Source organism: Hyla sarda, chromosome 8 (genome assembly GCF_029499605.1).
Source record: "Hyla sarda isolate aHylSar1 chromosome 8, aHylSar1.hap1, whole genome shotgun sequence".
NCBI classification, from domain to species: domain Eukaryota; kingdom Metazoa; phylum Chordata; class Amphibia; order Anura; family Hylidae; genus Hyla; species Hyla sarda.
The window spans coordinates 219,820,218-219,845,893 of record NC_079196.1 but is presented as its reverse complement, the minus strand read 5'-3'; the positions used below and the strand labels follow the sequence as shown (position 1 = coordinate 219,845,893).

The 25,676-nt window shown below is 42.6% G+C and overlaps 2 protein-coding genes across 3 annotated transcripts in view; one reads left to right on the top strand and one right to left on the bottom strand.

Moving 5' to 3' along the window:
• PPL (periplakin) overlaps positions 1 to 25,676 on the bottom strand; it is a 96,512-nt gene that overhangs the window by 3,461 nt on the left and 67,375 nt on the right. For both annotated transcript variants that reach the window (XM_056537099.1, XM_056537098.1), the window contains exons 2-21: positions 23,012 to 23,111; positions 19,373 to 19,527; positions 12,603 to 12,726; positions 12,394 to 12,519; positions 12,245 to 12,286; positions 11,994 to 12,155; positions 10,406 to 10,513; positions 9,893 to 9,988; positions 9,582 to 9,704; positions 6,624 to 6,770; positions 6,397 to 6,548; positions 4,823 to 4,917; positions 2,711 to 2,877; positions 2,287 to 2,465; positions 2,037 to 2,175; positions 1,657 to 1,850; positions 1,432 to 1,582; positions 853 to 936; positions 326 to 439; positions 98 to 190 (exon numbers count right to left, since the gene is read on the bottom strand). In XM_056537099.1, the coding sequence (XP_056393074.1) occupies positions 98 to 190; positions 326 to 439; positions 853 to 936; positions 1,432 to 1,582; positions 1,657 to 1,850; positions 2,037 to 2,175; positions 2,287 to 2,465; positions 2,711 to 2,877; positions 4,823 to 4,917; positions 6,397 to 6,548; positions 6,624 to 6,770; positions 9,582 to 9,704; positions 9,893 to 9,988; positions 10,406 to 10,513; positions 11,994 to 12,155; positions 12,245 to 12,286; positions 12,394 to 12,519; positions 12,603 to 12,726; positions 19,373 to 19,527; positions 23,012 to 23,111 (2,551 nt within the window). The remainder of the gene's footprint in view (positions 1 to 97; positions 191 to 325; positions 440 to 852; positions 937 to 1,431; positions 1,583 to 1,656; positions 1,851 to 2,036; positions 2,176 to 2,286; positions 2,466 to 2,710; positions 2,878 to 4,822; positions 4,918 to 6,396; positions 6,549 to 6,623; positions 6,771 to 9,581; positions 9,705 to 9,892; positions 9,989 to 10,405; positions 10,514 to 11,993; positions 12,156 to 12,244; positions 12,287 to 12,393; positions 12,520 to 12,602; positions 12,727 to 19,372; positions 19,528 to 23,011; positions 23,112 to 25,676) is intronic.
• The window catches only part of LOC130285555 (syntaxin-binding protein 4-like), a 186,675-nt gene continuing 184,372 nt past the window's right edge, over positions 23,374 to 25,676 (top strand). The window contains exon 1 of the mRNA XM_056537108.1: positions 23,374 to 23,436. The gene's annotated coding sequence lies outside the window, so the exon portion shown is untranslated. The remainder of the gene's footprint in view (positions 23,437 to 25,676) is intronic.

The window sequence follows — 25,676 nt, the reverse complement described above, 5'->3', positions numbered from 1 at the left end:
ATAGATTGTATAAGTGTCTCAGAAATGCATGCATTATTGCAGATGTCATAGAGACATATTGTTATCTTAAAAGTGTTTCTATTCTTGCACGTCTTACCTGGCGTAAGAGGCTTTGCGCAAACTCCAGGGTCTGTAACCTCTGTTTATTGACAGCACTGGCCTCTGTGAATCTAGAAGATAAATCAGCCTCCTGCAAGGACGAGAAATAGTTATAAGTAAATCTTTATTGGTTATTGGGGGGGTTGGCAGCATCTAAAAAGTTTTCCACCATTGGCTGACAAACCATGAAAAACTATTATGATGGCAAATATAAATCCCCACACACCTCTTCCTTCACTTTGTTGGCTGGTGACAGCACCCTGGACCTTCGGTTGTAGGTATTCCTGCGGTTCTCCATATCCAGAACTGACCTCAGCTTTTCCGTATCAAGTTCATAGTCCTAAGTAATATCAGCAAAGAAGAGCCGTATGTAACTGTGCATACTTGTGTGTGTGTATGGCTATAATCGGGTTATTTTACAGCATTATGGATATTTTAGACATCTAGGGGGAGATTTATCAAAACCTGTCTAGAGGAAAAGTTGCCCAGTTGCCCATAGCAACAAATCAGATTGTTTCTTTCATTTTGCAGAGGCCTTGTTAAAAATGAAAGAAGCGATCTGATTGGTTGCTATGGGCAACTGGGCAACTGGGCAACTTTTCCTCTGGACAGGTTTTGATAAATCTCTTCCCTCTAGTGTCTATTCTACCAAGTGTCTCTAACCAAGCATTAAGCATTAATGCTAATAAGCATTTGTGTTAATTCAAACAAGGTTGTATACTTTGAATGAAACGACAATTGATAAAAACTTACCTTCACAGCTTGTTGATACTGCTGGGCACTCTTGTTCACATGTTCCAAGTCATGCTCCCGATCTGCTATCCCAGCCAAGAGAAGCTGCAAGCAAAGCATAAAGAATGACTTTCCTGACATACCGGTTATACGTTCATAACTAGTGTTGCTCGCGAATATTCGCAATGCGAATTTTATTCACGAATATCGCATTATATATTCGTAATTACGAATATTCGTTTTATTTTTTTTCACAGTACACATCATAGTGATCATCCCTCTCTGCTTCCAGCTTGTGTGGTGTAAAGAAGGCTGTAATACTACTGTGTGAGACAGGTGTGCGAATTTTCGCATATGCGAAAATTTGCATATGCTAATTTTCGCATATGTTTATTTTCGCATACGCAAATTTTTGCATATGCGAAAATAAAACGAAAAAATTACGAATATGCGAATATTCGCGAATATATGACGAATATTCGTCCATATATTCGCGAATATTCACAAATTCGAATATGGCCTATGCCGCTCAACACTAGTCATAACCATTCACCAGACCGTAGTCTGCTATTGACTTGTTCCACGTTAGGTTTGACTTACCCTTTGGTTCTTCAGCTTGGTTTCCACTTGGTTGACGCTGTCTGTGTCCTTGGGCTCATAGTTGGGCAGGTTCTGCATCCAGCTATCGAGCTGGTCGTAGCTGTTGCGGTAGTTGCTATAAGCCGTTTTAGCTTTCTGCAGGCCCTGAGACCTACATGAGAGTAGATTTAGTACGTAGCTAACAACTTCCATGAACAGATTTCTGATGGATCCCTAGTTGCTCACCTGCTTTGGATCTGCTGATCGAGTTGAGAGTAACGTTGGTTAAGCTTGGACACCTCCCCTTCTTGGCGCTCGATATCTGGACAGTGCTCCTGGAAACGATTGGCAAGGTTTTGGCAGCTCAGTTTACTGTTGTGAAGGTTTTGCTCGGCTTCCGCAAGGACACCTCTTCCCTGCTGGAGCTCTGAGCTCATTACCTGCAACAATGACAAAAAAGATGGTCAAAAACATGTCGCCAATGATGCGTCTAAGATACAACACTCAGGGCTGCATTGTCTAACATGGTAAACATCCAATTTTTAGTGTCCACCGTGATTTCCATTGATGCAAAGATCACATTAGAAGACATTTGTGACCATGTGAACTTTTCTTTGGTCACTTACAGATAACTCCTGCAGCTTCTTGTCCGCAGTGCGTGGGTCTTCTGGTACAGTGTCATCCTGGCACAGCTTGGTCTCGTATGCAGAAAGAAGGTCTCTGCTCTTCTGTAAGCTGCTCTCCAGGCGATTGGATGCCTCAATCCTGTAAAGCACAGACAAGTCAACAAGAGATGCAACTATATTCGATAATGATTGAAGATGAGGGTCTTGGCAGGGGCCACAGAATTCATTATATTATCCAGTAAATACTAACTTGTCCTGTGCGGAGGTCAGGAGGTCATTCACCCTGTCGTACTTCTTGTTGGTCTCATTGATTTTGCTTCGTAGGATGGGAGCGCTTTGAGATTCTGGAGTCTTGGACATATAGACCTCACAATCCTGGACCCGCTGGGATTTCTCCGGCTCAATACGCCGCACGTTATTGGCAATGTTCTGAAGGGAAGATTCAAGAAAACACATGAATTATTTACTGTGTTTATTTATTATGCATTTATTTATATCTACCATGAAGACAACCAAGATTCTAGAACTATTCATAGGAACAGGTGGTATCAACAAGGATCTTTTTGGAGAAAGCTATTTTGTGTTCAGCACAAGGACTCAGCCTCTCCTCAAGGGTCGACTCTCAACACTCGAAGGTCCTCGAAGGTCTTGTGTTTCATTGTCATGGTGCTCACCTTCAGTTCATTCAGTCGTTCGGAAGTGTCTTGCGTGGCGCGGTTCTGCTCCACAGGTGGACGCAGGTAGGAGCTGATAGATTTCTCCTGTCTGTCTAGATCAGTGATAATTCTGTCCATTCCCGCGAGCAGGTGACGTCCCTGGGAGTCTTGGGCATTGGTGGTAGCTGTAGATTATAAAGTAGAGATACTTTTAACAGGGGCAACTTGTAACAATCTTTGTAACGAGATTTAAAGGAGAACTTCAGCAAAAATAAACGTATCCCCTATCCACAGAATAGGGAATAAGTAGCTGATCGCAGGGGGGGGGGGGGTCCGACTGCTGGGACCCCACCCCGCGCGATCTTCGGGACAGGACCCGGCGCTCAGTGAGGAGCACATGCTGCAGATGGATAGAAGATAAGATAACTTTTGCTGGAGTTTTCTCTTAAAGGGGTACTCCGCTGAAAATTATTATTTATCAACTGGTGCCAGAAAGTTAAACAGATTTGTAAATTACTTCTATAAAAAAAAATCTTTCCAGTACTTATCAGCTTCTGTATGCTACAGAGGAAGTTCTTTTCTTTTTGAATTTATTTTCTGTCTGACCACAGTGCTCTCTGCTGCCACCTCTGTCCATGTCAGGAACTGTCCAGCGCAAGATAGGTTTGCTATGGGGATTTACTCCTGCTCTGGACAGTTCCTGACATGTACAGAGGTGTCAGCAGAGAGCACTGTGGTCAGACAGAAAAGAAATCCAAAAAGAAAATAACTTCCTGTGGAAGCATACAGAAGCTGATAAGTACTAGAAGGATTAAGATTTATTTATTTTTTAATCAGGCTGCTTTCACACTATAAAAATACCTCCGTTATAAAAACCCTGGAAATTGGCCGTTCGAAAAATCCCATAGACTATAATGAGATTTTTTTTATAGCCGTTTTAACCCCTTATCGCCCGTTATTAATAACAGCCGTTATTTTTTGATGGGCGAATGAACGGAAGAAATAGTACATGCACTATTTCTCCCGTTACTATCGCCCGTCACAAAATAGCGGCCGTTATTAATAACGGGTTAAAACGGCTATTAGAAAATCCCATTATAGTCTATGGGATTTTTTCTAACGGCCGTTAGGGATTTTTTAACGTCCGATTTTCAAGGCGTTTATTACGGATGAATTTTTATAGTGTGAAAGGGGCCTTAGAAATAATTTACAACTCTGTTTAACATTCCGGAGCCAGTTGATTTAAAAAAAAAAAAAAAAAAAAATTTAAAAAAAAAACGTTTTCCAGTGGAGTACCCCTTTAAATACCCTATAAGAAAGATGTTCACGTGGCGGTGCCAGCCACCATGCAGATTATATATCACAGGTGCCGAAACTGGCGGCAAAACACGGTGTGACCTCAATGGAACCAGTGACCTACAGCCTGTGGCCTTTCAGCCGTGATTAAACTACAACTCTCAGCATGCTGCGCGGCTTTGATGGCCGTGTACTGGCATGTTCACAGTGGTCTCATGTATTCAAGTATATCCCAGGGATTCATAGAGACTGTTCACAGTGGCTGCACGGGATACAGATTACATTACATAATGGCTGCCAGCCACGAGGGCAGCTCCGGGCCATCTGTCTCACCGTACATTATCAGATTATTCTGGTTGTCTCCTAATACATAAAAGCAGAGCCGTGATTCCACTAATGGTTATATCAGGCGACTATGTCTGATCGGGGGGACCCCCGCTATCTCTGCTGCGGCACCCCAGACATCTGGTGCACGGAGCGAACTTTGCTACGTGCCGGATGACTGACGTCACGGCCACGCCCCCTCAATGCAAGTCTATGGGAGTCACGCCCCCTCCCATAGACTTGCATTGAGGGGGCATGGCCATGACCGCGGCGTCACGAGCGTGGCATGACCGTGATGTCACGAGGCTCCGGCGCTTCATCCGACGCTCTAAACGAACACCGGGTACAGCAGGGAGAATGCAAGGGTCCCCGCGATCAGACATCTTATCTCTTGTCTAGGTGATAATATGGCTAGGGGCGGAGTACCCCTTTAAGGTGGAAGCACCCAAGGAACAGGATCCTGGGGGGGGGGTCACTTCTCCGAACGTGTCTCTGTTACTCCTGACTAACCTTTAGACTCTCTCTTGAGATCATCGCAACGCTGGACCAAAGCGTTCTTACAGCCCGATGCCTTCTGCTTAGTGCTCCGGTATTGGTTGAAAGTACTGAAATACCAAGAAGACAGATCAGGTGATTTCGGAGAGGTGGCAACAAGATGAACAGGGCAACACTATGGTGTACGCCAGGATTGTAGAAAACTCTGCTCCTCAACTGCATCCAATAACATAGATTCCATCTGTAGCTCCTATGCCCACCCTATAGTAGTCACCGACAGAAAATCCCCCAACAAGAATAAGTCCTCCCCTGATTTCTATAGTCACTCCCTTTAACTCCTCTCCTGATTTGAAAAACTACTCCCTATAACCCCTCCCCTTAGTAATACAACCAATTCCTGTAACCACTCCCCCGACTAATATAACCACTCCCTATAACTCCTCCCCTGACTTATATAACCACTCCCCATAACTCCTCCCCCGACTAATATAACCACTCCCTATAACTCCTCCCCTGACTTATATAACCACTCCCTATAACTCCTCCCCTGACTTATATAACCACTCCCTATAACCTATGCCTGAAAGGGATTGTCCAGGATTTAAAAAACAGTTGCTTTCTTTCAGTAACAAAGCCATTCTTGTCCTCAGATGTAATGCCACACACAACCTGAGGACGGGTGCGGTGCTGTTTTTGGAAGAAAGCAGCTGTCTTTCTAAACCTAGATAACTCCTTTAACATGTATAACCACTCCCTATAACTTCTCCCCTAATTACGATAATCACTTCCTTTTAACTCCTCCCCTAACCACTATAACCACCCCCCATTACTGCTACTGTTAGTAATAGAACTCCTCCCCTTACTATAACCACTCCCTATAACCCCACCCCTAATTACTATAACCACTCCCTATAACCCCACCCCTAATTACTATAACCACTCCCTATAACCCCACCCCTAAATACTATAACCACTCCCTATTACCTCACCCCTAATTACTATAATAACCTCTCCCTTAATCACTCCCCATAACTCCAGCCCCTGACTACCAAAAGCACTTAATACAATTTCCCCAATTACTATAATCACTCTATAACTCCTCCCCCTAATTACTACAACTACTCCCTTTACCAGGCATAGGCAACCTTCAGCACTGCAGATGTTTTGGACTACATCTCCCATGATGCTCTTTTAGCCAAAATGTTGCCAAAGCATCATGGGAGATGCACCCTATAACCCCTCCCCTAATACTCCCTATAAATCCGCCCCTTAGTAATATAACCACCCACCATAACTCCTCCCCTTATCAATAGAACTACTCTATAACCCCTCCCCTTAGTAATAGAACTACTCTATAACTCCTCCCCTTATTAATAGAACTACCCTATAACTCCTCCCCTTATTAATAGAACTACTCTATAACTCCTCCCCTTATTAATAGAACTACTCTATAACCCCTCCCCTTATTAATAGAACTACTCTATAACTCCTCCCCTTATTAATAGAACTGCTCTATAACTCCTCCCCTCCGCCCTTGATGATTATAACCCTGCCTCCCCTTTAGTGTTTGTATATAATCGTCCTCTTACCTCTCTGCGGTGGTCAGGGCCTCGGGGTCGGTGGGGGGGATGGTGAAGCAGACCCCTGGGGCCACCAGCTTCTTGCCATTGCTGTCTATCACCTCCCACTTCTCACCCCTGTTGGCCTTTAGGGTGTATTGGGCTCCTCGGGTAATCTCCCCCTATAAGACACAAGTCATACAGTATAAGGAGGAGCCCAGGTTGGTCCCCATAGACATAACATGGACGCCACGTACCTCCTCGGAGTAGAAGTCACACACGGCCTCCACCGGGATGGGTTTGAGTGGCGTCTCCCGACGGAACTTCAGGGGTAGGACCTGGTGACTGCGGGACTGTAAGGAACGTACCACTTCGTCATATTTATCCAGAGCTTTGTCCTGGTCCTAGGAGAGAGAAGTCCTTATATATAATAGAAGTCTTTCTAAACCAGCGTGCCTCCAGCTGTTGTAAAACTCCCAGCATGCCCAAGCAGCCAAAGGTATTTGTACTTTGTAGTAATCCATTTACCATTCATTTATATATTAATTGTCCTATACTTCTTCAGGTCCTGTACCTACTATTCATTCATTATTTTTTTAGGTTTCATTTACATATCTTTTTGTCATTTGTCTCCACTCTGTATTTATCCATTTACCATTCATTCCTTTATTTTCCTACACTTGTTTCTTCTCTGTCTAGCATTAATTCCTTATTCTTTCCTTCATTTACATATTTTTTTGTTAGTTGTCTCTACTTTGTAATAATCCATTTACTATTCATTCATTATTTTTTATGTTTCATTTACATATCTTTTTGTCATTTGTCTCCACTCTGTATTAATCCATTTACCATTCATTCATTTATTTTACTATACTTATGTCTTCTCTGTCTAGCATTCATTCCTTATTCTTTGTTTCATTTACATATCTTTTTGTTAGTGGTCTCTGCTTTGTAATAATCCATTTACCATTCATTCATTCATTTATTTTACTATACTTGTTTCTCCAGTACCTAGTATTCATTCATTATTTTTTTATGTTTCATTCACATCTTTTTGTCATTTGTCTCCACTCTGTATTTATCCATTTACCATTCATTCATTCATTTATTTTCCTATACTTGTTTATTCTCTGTCTAGCATTCATTCTTTATTTTTTGTTTCATTTGCATATCTTTTGTTTCTATGTGCTCATCCATTCATTAATTCTTTATCATTTATTTTTCTATACACATTTATCCCTCAAACGTGTTTGTTGATTCCCCTTTCTTCATCATTTGATATAGCTGTCGGGGGAATATCTTCTACAACAGTGGTCTCCAACCTGCGGACCTCCAGATGTTGCAAAACTACAATTCCCAGCATGCCCGGACAGCCAACGCTGTCCGGGAATGCTGGGAGTTGTAGTTTTGCAACATCTGGAGGTCTGCAGGTTGAAGACCACTGTTCTACAATAAGGCGACATAGTCTATCCTGCATTCATTCTTCCGTCCTCTTTTCTCTGATGCATTCATTCCTCCACCTTTTACTCATTCTCCTCCTTTATTCATTCCTCCACCTTTTACTCATTCTCCTCCTTTATTTATTCCTCCACCTTTTATTCAGTCTCCTCCTTACTTTATTCATTCCTCCACCTTTTACTCATTCTCCTCCTTTATTTATTCCTCCACCTTTTACTCAGTCTCCTCCTTACTTTATTCATTCCTCCACCTTTTACTCATTCTCCTCCTTTATTTATTCCTCCACCTTTTACTCAGTCTCCTCCTTACTTTATTCATTCCTCCACCTTTTACTCATTCTCCTCCTTTATTTATTCCTCCACCTTTTATTCAGTCTCCTCCTTACTTTATTCATTCCTCCACCTTTTACTCATTCTCCTCCTTTATTTATTCCTCCACCTTTTACTCAGTCTCCTCCTTACTTTATTCATTCCTCCACCTTTTACTCATTCTCCTCCTTACCTTATTCATTCCTCCACCTTTTACTCAGTCTCCTCCTTTATTCATTCCTCCACCTTTTACTCATTCTCCTCCTTTATTTATTCCTCCACCTTTTACTCAGTCTCCTCCTCCTTTATTTATTCCTCCACCTTTTACTCAGTCTCCTCCTTACTTTATTCATTCCTCCACCTTTTACTCAGTCTCCTCCTTTATTCATTCCTCCACCTTTTACTTATTCTCCTCCTTTATTCATTCCTCCACCTTTTACTCAGTCTCCTCCTTTATTCATTCCTCCACCTTTTACTCAGTCTCCTCCTTTATTCATTCCTCCACCTTTTACTCATTCCCCTCCTTTATTCATTCCTCCACCTTTTACTCATTCTCCTCCTTTATTCATTCCTCCACCTTTTACTCAGTCTCCTCCTTTATTCATTCCTCCACCTTTTAATTAGTCTCCTCTTTACTTTATTCATTCCATCACCTTTTACTCATTCTCCTCCTTACCTTATTCATTCCTCCACCTTTTACTCAGTCTCCTCCTTTATTCATTCCTCCACCTTTTACTCATTCTCCTCCTTACCTTATTCATTCCTCCACCTTTTACTCATTCTCCTCCTTTATTTATTCCTCCACCTTTTACTCAGTCTCCTCCTTACCTTATTCATTCCTCCACCTTTTACTCATTCCCCTCCTCCTTTATTTATTCCTCCACCTTTTACTCATTCTCCTCCTTACTTCATTCTTTCCTCCACCTTTTACTCATTCCCCTCCTCCTTTATTTATTCCTCCACCTTTTACTCAGTCTCCTCCTTACTTTATTCATTCCATCACCTTTTACTCATTCCCCTCCTTTATTCATTCCTCCACCTTTTACTCATTCTCCTCCTTTATTCATTCCTCCACCTTTTACTCAGTCTCCTCCTTACCTTATTCATTCCTCCACCTTTTACTCATTCTCCTCCTTACCTTATTCATTCCTTCACCTTTTAATTAGTCTCCTCTTTACTTTATTCATTCCATCACCTTTTACTCATTCTCCTCCTTACCTTATTCATTCCTCCACCTTTTACTCATTCTCCTCCTTACCTTATTCATTCCTCCACCTTTTACTCATTCTCCTCCTTACCTTATTCATTCTTCCACCTTTTACTCATTCTCCTCCTTACCTTATTCATTCCTCAATCTTTTACTCATTCTCCTCCTTTATTCATTCCTCCACCTTTTACTCATTCTCCTCCTCCATTCATTCCTCTTTCCCACCATCACACCCTTCTTACCTCTAGCTCACGTAGCTGGGCTTCGATCTGGTAGCTGTCCTTGAAGTCAGGGTTGTACTTGTGGTCTAGGTCACTGTCCACCTTCTTGAGGAGGTCTTGAGTGTCCTTGGCATCACGGTAAAACTGGATATAAAGACATATTTATTGCCCCTCTGTGTATTATAACCCAACATTATGCATCACATTGAAGCAGCCGCCTCCTTCCCTGATTTGGGGGATCTCTTTGGGTATGTTTATATGGGAGAACCCAGCCTAGCTCCCCTCCCTCTTGTGGTCTCCCCATCTTCGTACCTCGGAGCCCCTCCTCTTACCTGGTGGTAGTCGTCCATGTGCTTTAGGTGACTTTCCTCGCAGATCAAGAGGTTTAGATATTCCTTCCAGTCAGCGTGGACGGCGTCCATGTGAGCCTGAGGGAAGACAGAGCAGAAGGTGAGCAGACATATGGATCTTCTTATATATGGCGGGTGGACTATTTGTACGATGGTGTAGACAAAGACATTTGTCCTTCCTCTACTCCATAGTCTTCCCACTACATCTATTATCAGTCTGAAGACATGGAGAACATTGCAGAAGACCAGTCATGGCAGCGTATCTCACGGCTCCACCATTGTTGTCTTGATCCCCATGGACTCTTGGTGGGGAACAACATGCTTTTCCATACTTGTGACTGTGTATAGAACCAGAACTATCCAGAATGCTCTACTTGCAATTTAAGAGGAGAATTTGTTGGACATTTTTAACCCATGGCCTCCTACAGCTTCACCAGAATTGGAACGTTGAGGCCTTAGAGCCGATCCTCCCTATGGCGTTAGAGAACCATTTACCTCTATGGGGATTTTGGCCGGATGTCCGTCAGCCAAGAGCTTTTCTCCCTCCTCCTGGAGTTTGTTGATTTCTTGTTCCTTGGATTCCAGACTCCTTTGGATGAAGTTCTGTTAAAGAAGAGCAATGAAAATGGAAATGGTCCTGCATGTATACTGAGTAGTATCCAGGTAGGTAGAGTATATAAGGAGCTCTGAGGTAGGGGGGTAAGTATAGTGTTAGGGTAGACTGAGTGTAGATGAGTACCAGGTTGAGTGTGAGGTTAGGCTGACAGAACATAGAGAAGTACTGAGTAGGTGGAGAAAAGTGGAGTATCAAGGCTGATAGAGGGTAGACCAGTATTGAGGTAGGTGGAGTGTATAGGAGTAATGCAGTTGGCAGGTAGTAAAGAAGTAATGAAGTGGGTGGAATGAAGTATTGGGGCAGGTGGAGTGAAGAGAAGTAATGAAGTAGTAGGTGGGTTGTACAGGAGTATTAAGTCAGGTGGAGTGTAAAGGAGTAATAAAGTAGGTGGTATGTAGAGGAATATTGATGTAGGGGGGTGTAGAGGAGTAATGATGTAGGTAGGTAATATAGGAGTAATGAAAAAGATGTGGTGTAGAGGGTAATGCAGTACATAGGTAGTAAAGGAGTAATGAAGAAGGTGGGGTGTAGAAGAGTAATGAAGTAGGTAGGTAATAAAGAAGTAATAAGAAGCTGGGGTGTAGAGGAGTAATAAAGTAGGTGGGGGGTAGAGGAATATTGAGGTAGGTAGGTAATAAAGGAGTAATGAAGTAGGTGGCGTGTAGAGGAGTATTGAGATAGGCAGCGTGTAGAGAAATAATGAAGTAGGTATTGAAGGAGTAATAAAGTAGGTGAGGCATAGAGGAATATTGAGGTAGGAGGAGTGTAGGGGAGTATTTAGGTGGGGTGTAGAGGAGTATTGAGGTAGGTGGGGTATAGAGGAGTATTGAGGTAGGTGGGGTATAGAGGAGTGTTGAGGTAGGTGGGGTGTAGAGGAGTATTGAGGTAGGTGGGGTGTAGAGGAGTATTGAGGTAGGTGGGGTATAGAGGAGTGTTGAGGTAGATGGGGTGTAGAGGAGTATAGAGGTAGGTGGGGTATAGAGGAGTATTGAGGTAGGTGGGGTATAGAGGAGTGTTGAGGTAGGTGGGGTGTAGAGGAGTATTGAGGTAGGTGGGGTATAGAGGAGTGTTGAGGTAGGTGGGGTGTAGAGGAGTATTGAGGTAGGTGGGGTGTAGAGGAGTATAGAGGTAGGTGGGGTGTAGAGGAGTATTGAGGTAGGTGGGGTGTAGAGGAGTATAGAGGTAGGTGGGGTATAGAGGAGTATTGAGGTAGGTGGGGTATAGAGGAGTGTTGAGGTAGGTGGGGTGTAGAGGAGTATTGAGGTAGGTGGGGTGTAGAGGAGTAATGAAGTAGGTAGGTAATAAAGTAGTAATGAAATAAGTGGGATGTAGAGCAGTACTAAGGTAGGTGGAGTGTAGAGGAGTAATGCAGTACTAAGGTAGGTGTAGAGGTGTATTAATGTAGTGCTGTGGAGTATGGACATAGGCAGTGTATTATTATAAGAGTCCCTGGCTCCAGGTACTTACCTCATACTGTCTCCTGCGGCTGATGTAGTCGTTGTTGCGGTCGCTCCAGTCATACTCCATGCGTTCCTTCTCTTGTTGATCCAGCCAGTAGAGCTCGTTGGTGCAGCGCTGCATATAATCCTGCAGGGTGCTCAGATCCCGCTGCCGTTTCTGGGAGGCGGACTGCGGAGGAAAGCGGAGTGGAGACCTTGAATAACCTTATAACATCAGACAAGTCACATGACTGTCCACACCAGATAAAGATTTCTTACCAAGAGTTTTTGGTATTTCACTTGTAGGCCGCTGATGTACTCCTGGGGATGAAGGTGAAGATCACATGAGATGATGGGGGTGGTAGTATTAGTGACTGTTACCATAGTATACTGCACATTTTCCAGGGATATTGCGGAGTGTCGCTCACCTTGTCTGTGTCCTTGTTGACGTGATCTCCGAGGGCCTTCACCTCATTGTGGAACATGTTGTGCTCCATTATCTGGTTCTCTAAGTTGGGCAGATCGGTGGCGAATGTGGCGCTGTTCAGCTGGTCCTGAAGACGCGGGTGATATAGAAATGTTTATGTAGTGTATTATTCTGTACAGATTACCCTGCTCTTCTAGTACGGTCACTTACCATCTTATCATCGATGACTTTCCCCCAGTTGACCTTTGGGGCGTCCAGTATTGCGACCTTCTGATTGTAGATCTGGTCGTGTTTCTTCCTCTGGCTGATCAGACGTTCCTTAAGCTGCCGGATGCTGGAAAATAGAAGATAAGCGGCGATCAGCGGCATCAACCTGGACGTCAATATGACCAAATCATATACACGGATATCACCAGAGTACAGGATCACAGAGAGCACTGAACAGTCCCTGAAGACTGGACCTGATAATCCGCCATAGATTACATATATATCAGGTTCTCTGCCCTCACAGTGGAGCGGTACATACATTTCATAACATCCTGAAATCTGTCAGATCTTATTGATTTGGGATTATTGCATTTGAACCTGTGCAGTGTCCAAATATTTTACAGCACTGTTACTAATACTGGACCTTGGCCGGGATAGTAACATAGTATTATACAGGGTCGGGATAGTAACATAGTATTATACTGGGTCGGGATAGTAACATAGTATTATACAGGGTCGGGATAGTAACATAGTATTATACAGGGTCGGGATAGTAACATAGTATTATACAGGGTCGGGATAGTAACATAGTATTATACAGGGTCGGGATGGTAACATAGTATTATACAGGGTCGGGATGGTAACATAGTATTATACAGGGTCGGGAGAGTAACATAGTATTATACAGGGTCGGGATAGTAACATAGTATTATACAGGGTCGGGATAGTAACATAGTATTATACAGGGTCGGGATAGTAACATAGTATTATACAGGGTCGGGATAGTAACATAGTATCATACAGGGTCGGGATAGTAACATAGTATTATACAGGGTCGGGATAGTAACATAGTATTATACAGGGTCGGGATAGTAACATAGTATTATACAGGGTCGGGATAGTAACATAGTATTATACAGGGTCGGGATGGTAACATAGTATTATACAGGGTCGGGATGGTAACATAGTATTATACAGGGTCGGGAGAGTAACATAGTATTATACAGGGTCGGGAGAGTAACATAGTATTATACAGGGTCGGGATAGTAACATAGTATTATACAGGGTCGGGATAGTAACATAGTATTATACAGGGTCGGGATAGTAACATAGTATTATACAGGGTCGGGATAGTAACATAGTATTATACAGGGTCGGGAGAGTAACATAGTATTATACAGGGTCGGGATAGTAACATAGTATTATACAGGGTCAGGATAGTAACATAGTATTATACAGGGTCGGGATGGTAACATAGTATTACACAGGGTCGGGATGGTAACATAGTATTATACAGGGTCGGGATGGTAACATAGTATTATACAGGGTCGGGATAGTAACATAGTATTACACAGGGTCGGGATAGTAACATAGTATTACACAGGGTCGGGATGGTAACATAGTATTATACAGGGCCGGGATGGTAACATAGTATTATACAGGGTCGGGATGGTAACATGGTATTATACAGGGTCGGGATAGTAACATAGTATCATACAGGGTCGGGATAGTAACATAGTATTATACAGGGTCGGGATAGTAACATAGTATTATACAGGGTCGGGATAGTAACATAGTATTATACAGGGTCGGGAGAGTAACATAGTATTATACTGGGTCGGGATGGTAACATAGTATTACACAGGGTCGGGATAGTAACATAGTATTATACAGGGTCGGGATAGTAACATAGTATTATACAGGGTCGGGATAGTAACATAGTATCATACAGGGTCGGGATAGTAACATAGTATTATACAGGGTCGGTATAGTAACATAGTATCATACAGGGTCGGGATGGTAACATAGTATTATACAGGGTCGGGATGGTAACATGGTATTACACAGGGTCGGGATAGTAACATAGTATTATACAGGGTCGGGATAGTAACATAGTATTATACAGGGTCGGGATAGTAACATAGTATTATACAGGGTCGGGAGAGTAACATAGTATTATACAGGGTCGGGATAGTAACATAGTATTACACAGGGTCGGGATGGTAACATAGTATTATACAGGGCCGGGATGGTAACATGGTATTATACAGGGTCGGGATGGTAACATGGTATTATACAGGGTCGGGATAGTAACATAGTATTATACAGGGTCGGGATAGTAACATAGTATTATACAGGGTCGGGATGGTAACATAGTATTATACAGGGTCGGGATAGTAACATAGTATTATACAGGGTCGGGAGAGTAACATAGTATTATACAGGGTCGGGATAGTAACATAGTATTATACAGGGTCGGGATAGTAACATAGTATTATACAGGGTCGGGAGAGTAACATAGTATTATACAGGGTCGGGATAGTAACATAGTATTATACTGGACCTGGTTCATGATAGTAACATAGTATTATACAGGGTCGGGATAGTAACATAGTATTATACAGGGTCGGGAGAGTAACATAGTATTATACAGGGTCGGGATAGTAACATAGTATTATACTGGACCTGGTTCATGATAGTAACATAGTATTATACAGGGTCGGGATAGTAACATAGTATTATACAGGGTCGGGATAGTAACATAGTATTATACAGGGTTGGGATGGTAACATAGTATTATACTGGGTCGGGATAGTAACATAGTATTATACTGGGTCGGGATAGTAACATAGTATTATACAGGGTCGGGATAGTAACATAGTATTATACAGGGTCGGGAGAGTAACATAGTATTATACAGGGTCGGGATAGTAACATAGTATTATACAGGGTCGGGATAGTAACATAGTATTATACTGGACCTGGTTCATGATAGTAACATAGTATTATACTGGACCTGGTTCATGATAGTAACATAGTATTATACTGGGTCGGGATAGTAACATAGTATTATACTGGGTCGGGATGGTAACATAGTATTATACAGGGTCGGGATGGTAACATGGTATTATACAGGGTCGGGATGGTAACATAGTATTATACAGGGTCGGGATGGTAACATAGTATTATACAGGGTCGGGATAGTAACATAGTATTATACAGGGTCGGGATAGTAACATAGTATTATACTGGGTCGGGATAGTAACATAGTATTATACAGGGTCGGGATAGTAACATAGTATTATACAGGGTCGGGATAGTAACATAGTATTATACAGGGTCGGGATAGTAACATAGTATTATACAGGGTCGGGATAGTAACATAGTATTATACTGGGTCGGGATAGTAACATAGTATTATACTGGGTCGGGATAGTAACATAGTATTATACAGGGTCGGGATAGTAACATAGTATTATACAGGGTCGGGATAGTAACATAGTATTATACTGGGTCGGGATAGTAACATAGTATTATACAGGGTCGGGATAGTAACATAGTATTATACAGGGTCGGGATGGTAAGATAGTATTATACAGGGTCGGGATAGTAACATAGTATTATACAGGGTCGGGATAGTAACATAGTATTATACAGGGTCGGGATAGTAACATAGTATTATACAGGGTCGGGATAGTAACATAGTATTATACAGGGTCGGGATAGTAACATAGTATTATACAGGGTCGGGATAGTAACATAGTATTATACAGGGTCGGGATGGTAACATAGTATCATACAGGGTCGGGATAGTAACATAGTATTATACAGGGTCGGTATAGTAACATAGTATTATACTGGGTCGGGATAGTAACATAGTATTATACAGGGTCGGGATAGTAACATAGTATTATACAGGGTCGGCATGGTAACATAGTATCATACAGGGTCGGGATAGTAACATAGTATTATACAGGGTCGGTATAGTAACATAGTATTATACAGGGTCGGGATAGTAACATAGTATTATACAGGGTCGGGATAGTAACATAGTATTATACAGGGTCGGGATAGTAACATAGTATTATACAGGGTCGGGATAGTAACATAGTATTATACTGGGTCGGGATAGTAACATAGTATTATACTGGGTCGGGATAGTAACATAGTATTATACAGGGTCGGGATAGTAACATAGTATTATACAGGGTCGGGATAGTAACATAGTATTATACAGGGTCGGGATAGTAACATAGTATTATACAGGGTCGGGATAGTAACATAGTATTATACAGGGTCGGGATGGTAACATAGTATTATACAGGGTCGGGATAGTAACATAGTATTATACAGGGTCGGGATAGTAACATAGTATTATACAGGGTCGGGATAGTAACATAGTATTATACAGGGTCGGGATAGTAACATAGTATTATACAGGGTCGGGATAGTAACATAGTATTATACAGGGTCGGGATAGTAACATAGTATTATACAGGGTCGGGATGGTAACATAGTATCATACAGGGTCGGGATAGTAACATAGTATTATACAGGGTCAGGATAGTAACATAGTATTACACAGGGTCGGGATGGTAACATAGTATTATACAGGGCCGGGATGGTAACATAGTATCATACAGGGTCGGTATAGTAACATAGTATTATACAGGGTCGGGATAGTAACATAGTATCATACAGGGTCGGGATAGTAACATAGTATTATACAGGGTCGGGAGAGTAACATAGTATTATACAGGGTCGGGATAGTAACATAGTATTATACAGGGTCGGGATAGTAACATAGTATTACACAGGGTCGGGATGGTAACATAGTATTATACAGGGCCGGGATGGTAACATAGTATCATACAGGGTCGGTATAGTAACATAGTATTATACAGGGTCGGGATAGTAACATAGTATCATACAGGGTCGGGATAGTAACATAGTATTATACAGGGTCGGGAGAGTAACATAGTATTATACAGGGTCGGGATAGTAACATAGTATTATACAGGGTCGGGATAGTAACATAGTATTATACAGGGTCGGGATAGTAACATAGTATTATACAGGGTCGGTATAGTAACATAGTATCATACAGGGTCGGTATAGTAACATAGTATTATACAGGGTCGGGATAGTAACATAGTATTATACAGGGTCGGGATAGTAACATAGTATTATACAGGGTCGGGAGAGTAACATAGTATTATACAGGGTCGGGATGGTAACATAGTATCATACAGGGTCGGGATAGTAACATAGTATTACACAGGGTCGGGATAGTAACATAGTATTATACAGGGTCGGGATAGTAACATAGTATCATACAGGGTCGGGATAGTAACATAGTATTATACAGGGTCGGGATAGTAACATAGTATTATACAGGGTCGGGATAGTAACATAATATTACACAGGGTCGGGATAGTAACATAGTATTATACAGGGTCGGGATAGTAACATAATATTACACAGGGTCGGGATAGTAACATGGTATTATACAGGGTCGGGATAGTAACATAGTATCATACAGGGTCGGGATGGTAACATGGTATTATAAAGGGTCGGGATAGTAACATAGTATTATACAGGGTCGGGATAGTAACATAGTATCATACAGGGTCGGGATGGTAACATAGTATTATACAGGGTCGGGATAGTAACATAATATTACACAGGGTCGGGATAGTAACATAGTATTATACAGGGTCGGGATAGTAACATAGTATCATACAGGGTCGGGATAGTAACATAGTATTATACAGGGTCGGGATAGTAACATAGTATTATACTGGGTCGGGATAGTAACATAGTATTATACAGGGTCGGGATAGTAACATAGTATTATACAGGGTCGGGATAGTAACATAGTATTATACAGGGTCGGGATAGTAACATAGTATTATACTGGACCTGGTTCATGATAGTAACATAGTATTATACAGGGTCGGGATAGTAACATAGTATTATACAGGGTCGGGATAGTAACATAGTATTATACTGGACCTGGTTCATGATAGTAACATAGTATTATACAGGGTCGGGAGAGTAACATAGTATTATACAGGGTCGGGATAGTAACATAGTATTATACAGGGTCGGGAGAGTAACATAGTATTATACAGGGTCGGGATAGTAACATAGTATTACACAGGGTCGGGATAGTAACATAGTATTATACAGGGTCGGGATAGTAACATAGTATTATACTGGACCTGGTTCATGATAGTAACATAGTATTATACAGGGTCGGGATAGTAACATAGTATTATACAGGGTCGGGATGGTAACATAGTATTATACAGGGTCGGGATGGTAACATAGTATTATACAGGGTCGGGATGGTAACATAGTATTATACAGGGTCGGGATGGTAACATAGTATTACACAGGGTCGGGATAGTAACATAGTATTATACAGGGTCGGGATAGTAACATAGTATTATACTGGACCTGGTTCATGATAGTAACATAGTATAATTCTTGGACCGGACCTGCCGGGATAGTAACAACCCTTGGCCCTCGCATTGATCCATGTTCCCACACTTTCCTGAGACAAAATCTTCTCAATAATATTATTTAACCCTTCCCTAACCCCAGGGATCCTCCTCGGGGCTCGTAAACAGATGATCCGCACTGTGACGCCCCTCGGAGGAATGTGCCGGGCGCTGCTCTGACCACCTGTCAGGGATCCAGTATCACCGAGCGGCTATTTCAGTCGGGCCTGAGCCTCGTAAATGACAAAACATGGGAACAGATCCGGACGAGAGGCGACAAGGAGGGGGGGGGGGGGCAGAGCCTATATAGTGGCGCTTCCCAACCAGGGCGCCTTCAGCTGTTGCAAAACTACAACTCCCAGCATGCCCGGACAGCCAACGGCTGTCCGGGCATGCTGGGAGTTGTAGTTTTGCAACAGCTGGAGCAATTATTAATCTCTTTATTTAGGGATTCCCGCCTCGGTAATAAAATACACCGCCACTCACTCCTCTTGTATCATGTCGGCCTGTGGGTGATTCATATGGCGGGCCATAACGGCGTCCGTCTCCAGGACCACTAAGATTTTTTCCGTCTCGGACATGATGTTGTCCGTGGACTCTTTGTACATCACAGGCTGCTGGGCGAGAATCTTCTCCACATCCTGTGGGAAAAAAAAGGGTTAATAGTGTATGTCCAAACATTATAACACTGGGTCCTTAAAAAATATTTAAATAAATAATTAATTAAATAATAATAAAATAAAAAATAATAATAAGAAAAATATATATATATATTTAAACTGCAGTACCCACTATCACCACTTGGTGAATGTCCAGAAACATTGTAAACACTGGGTCCTAATAAATAATGAAATAACTCTTGAATAAATAAATAAACAATTAATAAATACATTTTATTAATTAAAATAAATAATAATAATAATAAAACATTTTTACTGCAGTACCCATTATCACCACTCAATGACTGTTCAAACATTGTAACACTGGGTCCTAATAAATAATTGAATAATTATTAAATAAATAAACAATTAATAAAATTAAATTAACACTGGGTCCTAATAAATAACAAAATAATTTTTAAATAAATTATTAATTTAATTAAAGTACAGAATTAAAAAAAAAAATTATAATTCAACTGCAGTACCCACTATCACCACTCAGTGACTGTCCAAACATTGTAACACTGGGTCCTAATAAATAATTGAATAATTATTAAATAAATAAACAATTAATTAAATTAAATTAACACAGGGTCCTAATAAATAACGAAAAAAATTTTAAATAAATAATTAATTTAATTAAAATACATCATAAAAAAAAATAATTCAACTGCAGTACCCACTATCACCACTCAGTGACTGTCCAAACATTGTAACACTGGGTCCTAATAAATAACTGAATAAATATTAGATGGAGAAATAATTCATTAAATTAACACAGGGTCCTAATAAATAACAAAATCATTTTTAAATAAATAATTAATTTAATTAAAATACATAATAAAAAAATAAAAAAATTCAACTGCAGTACCCACTTTCACCACTCGGTGACTGTCCAAACATTGTAACACTGGGTCCTAATAATTAACTGAATAATTATTAAATAAATAAACAATTAATTTATTTATTTCAATTAACACTGGGTCCTAATAAATAATGAAATTATTAAATAATTAATTGAATTAATTAAAATAAATAATAATAAAAAAAATTCTACTGCAATACCCACTATCGCCACTCAGTGACTGTCCAAACATTGTAAAACTGGGTCCTAATAATGAACTGAATAATTATTAAATAAATAAACAATTAATTAAAATAAATTAACACCGGGGTCCTAATAAATAATTAATAAATAAATAATTCATTCAAATAAATCATTAAAAACTATTTAAAAAGAAAAATAATTTAAACTGCAGTACCCACTGTTACCACCTAGTGGTGCCATTACTATGGATTTTTAATGGAACACAGCCTAATGCAACAGGGGGGGGGGGGAAAAACAGTGCCCCCTAGAGATGTTATGTGAGAATGCACGTAAAGGAAAAATGTTACCCTTGGCTACAAAACATGTCCTGTGTAAACACCGGCCTTGTGATGTGTGTCCATTTGACTTCCCGGCTGTTTCCTGCTACATTTCCTTACGAAAAAGCCATAACTAGTGATTTACGAACAGCGGACGGCGCTTATCGCTTATATTCCCCTTTTTTACGCTACGCTTTTTTTAAACTGTTTTTGGCATCGATTTTTACATATTTTTTTACTCTAGTCACACCCAAAGCTGCTTTCAAAATTATGCAGGTTTTGTTTTTTTTCCTTACAAACTAGACCAGTGTTTTCCAAACAGTGTGTCTCCAGCTGTTGCAAAACTGCAACTCCCAGCATGCCCTGGCTGTCCGGGCATGCTGGGAGTTGTAGTTTTGCAACAGCTGGAGACACACTGTTTGGAAAACACTGAACTAGACAGTAGTATAGCACCACCCTGCTGTCAGAGATACAGATATATATATATATATATATATATATATATATATATATATATATATATATAGTCATTGGCACCTGAGCTTTCCTGGGATTACAGGGAAATTGCCGCAATTAACTTTAACAGGTGAAGAGAAAAACATTTCAGAATTTGGAAAAATTTGGACAAGGGGGTTGTAAAAACAGCGCCACCTCTGTCCTCAGGTTGTGTGCGGTATTGCAGCCCAGTTCCATTGAAATGAATGGAGCCTTGTTGTAATACCACATAAAACCTGAGCACTGGGGTGGCGCTATTTTAGGCAGATATTAACTCTGTTTTGTCTCGATAGAAATACGGTGACTTTATAAGGTTGCAGATCGATAGCGATAGGGAGAGAGCGGTCACTGGCAGGGTGCCCACAATTTAGGCTAAGGCTACATGGTAAGATGGGTGGCACAGACAAACATCGCCATGTCGCACTACGCGGGTGACTAACCGCGATCAGAAGTCTGGGCATGCTGGTAATGGTAGTTTTGCACTTTATGGAAGTGGCTAAACTGTGGCCCTCCAGATGTTGCAAAAACTACAACTCCTGCGCCTCCTTAAATCAAGGATGGAAGTGGCTCCCCCAAACTTTGGGCACCTTTATGGGCATCTTCCATGTCCACAGCCTTCTATGAGGGCACAGTTACTTTATAGCAACGGTGGTCTCCAAACTGTAGACCTCCAGATGTTGCAAAACTACAATTCCCAGCATGCCCAGACAGCAGTTGGCTGTCCAGGCATGCTGGGAGTTGTAGTTGTGCAACATCTGGAGGTCCGCAGTTTAGAAGACCACTGCTTTAAGGCTAAACTGTGAACCTCTAGATGTTGCAAAACTACAACTCCCAGCATAACAGATGCCATATAGAATGTCCTATAAAAACAATGCCACCTATACAAAAGTGTGGGGGCAGAGAGAGCGCCCCCTCAAATCAGAGGATGGAAGTGGCTCTTCCAAAAAGCCTGGGCACCTTTATGGGCATCTTACATGTCCACAGGTCTCCAAAAATGTGGATCTCTAGATGTTGCAGAACTACAATTCCCAGCATGCCCAGACAGCCAGTTTCAGCCTACTTCAGGACTTTCTATGGGCGACATCTGTTTAATGTGCACCAACTGAAGGTACCCAGCTGAAGGTAGGGCGAAGATTTTTGCAAAACTACAACTCCCAGCATGCCCGGACAGCCAACGGCTGTCCGGGTATGCTGGGAGATGTAGTTTTGCAACATCTGGAGGTCCACAGCTTGGAGACCTCTTCTCTAAGGCAAGGGCTACAGTGCAGCGTTATGATCTTCGTGTCACGCAACCAAAGTCGCCGTGTAGTCCTAACCACAGGTTGTCCATACAGTCTAAGGGTCTATTCACACGTACAGTATTCTGCGCAGATTTGATGCACAGGATTTCAAGCTGTGTTCAGTTTACATTGAAATCTGCAGCAGAAAATCTGCAGCAGAATGCAGTACGTCTGAATAGACCCTAAGGTTGGTTCCTGCTGGTGTCTGCAAAGTGCGGGCCTCCAAAACTACAACTCCCAGCATGCCAGTCGTAGTTTTTGCAGCATTTTCAGGTCCACAGTCTGGAGACCACCGGTCTATAGGATCGGTACGTGCAATGCCGTACCTTCTGCAGCTTGGAGTCGGTGTCCACCACGTTGCGCTCCACCTGGTCGGCATTCTTCTGGAGCCGGTCGATGAGCTCGGATAGTTCCTTGTTGGATATCCTGTAAGGGGAGAAGAAGGGAGACCCGATGTCAGACAGGCACAACATAGTCCTCACTTGCCGAGCTTTCAATTCTCTCCCTCACGGTCCACACCCCCCCTGTGGGCCGGGTCGGGCTCCAGCACTGAGAAGCCGTGTGCCAAGGGGGAGCACGGAGCAGGGACGGGCACGCTGCCAGCTCATTAGCTGGTGACTCATTCGCCCTTTTGTATTACTTTCCAAACTATGTGTGTGTCTAAGCCAAAGGGATCAGGCCAGAGCAACAAACATGTACGTTCAGCCCCACCGACTGGCAGTCCCATGTAAACAGCAGTCATTCTGTGCAGGTAGGCAGTCATTCTGTGCAGGTAGGCAGTCATTCTGTACAGGTACGCAGTCATTCTGTGCAGGTAGCAGTCATTCTGTGCAGGTACACAGTCATTCTGTGCAGGTACACAGTCATTCTGTGCAGGTACGCAGTCATTCTGTGCAGGTACGCAGTCATTTTGTGCAGGTAGGCAGTCATTCTGTGCAGGTACGTAGTCATTCTGGGCAGGTAGGCAGTCATTCTGTGCAGGTACGCAGTCATTCTGTGCAGGTAGGCAGTCATTCTGTGCAGGTACGTAGTCATTCTGGGCAGGTAGGCAGTCATTCTGGGCAGGTAGCAGTCATTCTGTGCAGGTACGCAGTCATTCTGTGCAGGTACGCAGTCATTCTGTGCAGGTAGCAGTCATTCTGTGCAGGTACGCAGTCATTCTGTGCAGGTACGCAGTCATTCTGTGCAGGTAGCAGTCATTCTGTGCAGGTACGCAGTCATTCTGTGCAGGTACGCAGTCATTCTGTGCAGGTACGCAGTCATTCTGTGCAGGTACGCAGTCATTCTGTGCAGGTAGCAGTCATTCTGTGCAGGTACGCAGTCATTCTGTGCAGGTACGCAGTCATTCTGTGCAGGTACTCAGTCATTCTGTGCAGGTACGCAGTTATTCTGTGCAGGTACGCAGACATTCTGTGCAGGTACGCAGTCATTCTGTACAGGTAGGCAGTCATTCTGTGCAGGTACGCAGTCATTCTGTGCACATACGCAGTCATTCTGTGCAGGTACTCAGTCATTCTGTGCAGGTACTCAGTCATTCTGTGCAGGTAGGCAGTCATTCTGTGCAGGTACTCAGTCATTCTGTGCAGGTACGCAGTTATTCTGTGCAGGTACGCAGACATTCTGTGCAGGTACACAGTCATTCTGTACAGGGGTGCAGTCATTCTGTGCAGGTACGCAGTCATTCTGTGCAGGTACGCAGTCATTCTGTGCAGGTACGCAGTCATTCTGTGCAGGTAGGCAGTCATTCTGTGCAGGTAGGCAGTCATTCTGTGCAGGTACGCAGTCATTCTGTGCAGGTACGTAGTCATTCTGTGCAGGTACGCAGTCATTCTGTGCAGGTAGCCAGTCATTCTGTGCAGGTACGTAGTCATTCTGTGCAGGTACGCAGTCATTCTGTGCAGGTAGGCAGTCATTCTGTGCAGGTACACAGTCATTCTGTGCAGGTACACAGTCATTCTGTGCAGGTATGCAGTCATTCTGTGCAGGTACGCAGTCATTCTGTGCAGGTACGCAGTCATTCTGTGCAGGTAGGCAGTCATTCTGTGCAGGTAGGCAGTCATTCTGTGCAGGTACGCAGTCATTCTGTGCAGGTACTCAGTCATTCTGTGCAGGTACGCAGTTATTCTGTGCAGGTACGCAGACATTCTGTGCAGGTACGCAGTCATTCTGTACAGGGATGCAGTCATTCTGTGCAGGTACGCAGTCATTCTGTGCAGGTACGCAGTCATTCTGTGCAGGTACGTAGTCATTCTGTGCAGGTAGGCAGTCATTCTGTGCAGGTACGCAGTCATTCTGTGCAGGTAGGCAGTCATTCTGTGCAGGTAGGCAGTCATTCTGTGCAGGTACACAGTCATTCTGTGCAGGTACACAGTCATTCTGTGCAGGTACACAGTCATTCTGTGCAGGTACGCAGTCATTCTGTGCAGGTACGCAGTCATTCTGTGCAGGTACGCAGTCATTCTGTGCAGGTAGGCAGTCATTCTGTGCAGGTACGCAGTCATTCTGTGCAGGGGCGCAGTCATTCTGTGCAGGTACACAGTCATTCTGTGCAGGTATGCAGTCGTTCTTTGCAGGTGCGCAGTCATTCTGTGCAGGTACACAGTCATTCTGTGCAGGTACGCAGTCATTCTGTGCAGGTACGCAGTCATTCTGTGCAGGTATGCAGTCATTGTGTGCAGGTACTCAGGCATTCTGTGCAGGTACTCAGTCATTCTGTGCAGGTACGCAGTCATTCTGTGCAGGTACTCAGTCACGCCACCCATTCAGTCTATGTGCAGTAGTGTATGCAGTAGCATCCCTTCTTCCTACCTCAGTGAGGCCCCAGATGGCCAACACTGTCCAAACCCAAAAATATTTTCAACAATATGAGCTTGTACTCCTAGGCTTACCCCGCCCTGGCCCAACCGCAAAGATATACAGAAAGGGTGTCAATGGGGTTAGGGGCCAACATAGGCAAGGCCCAATTCACATACTTTCCATACTGCGAACCTT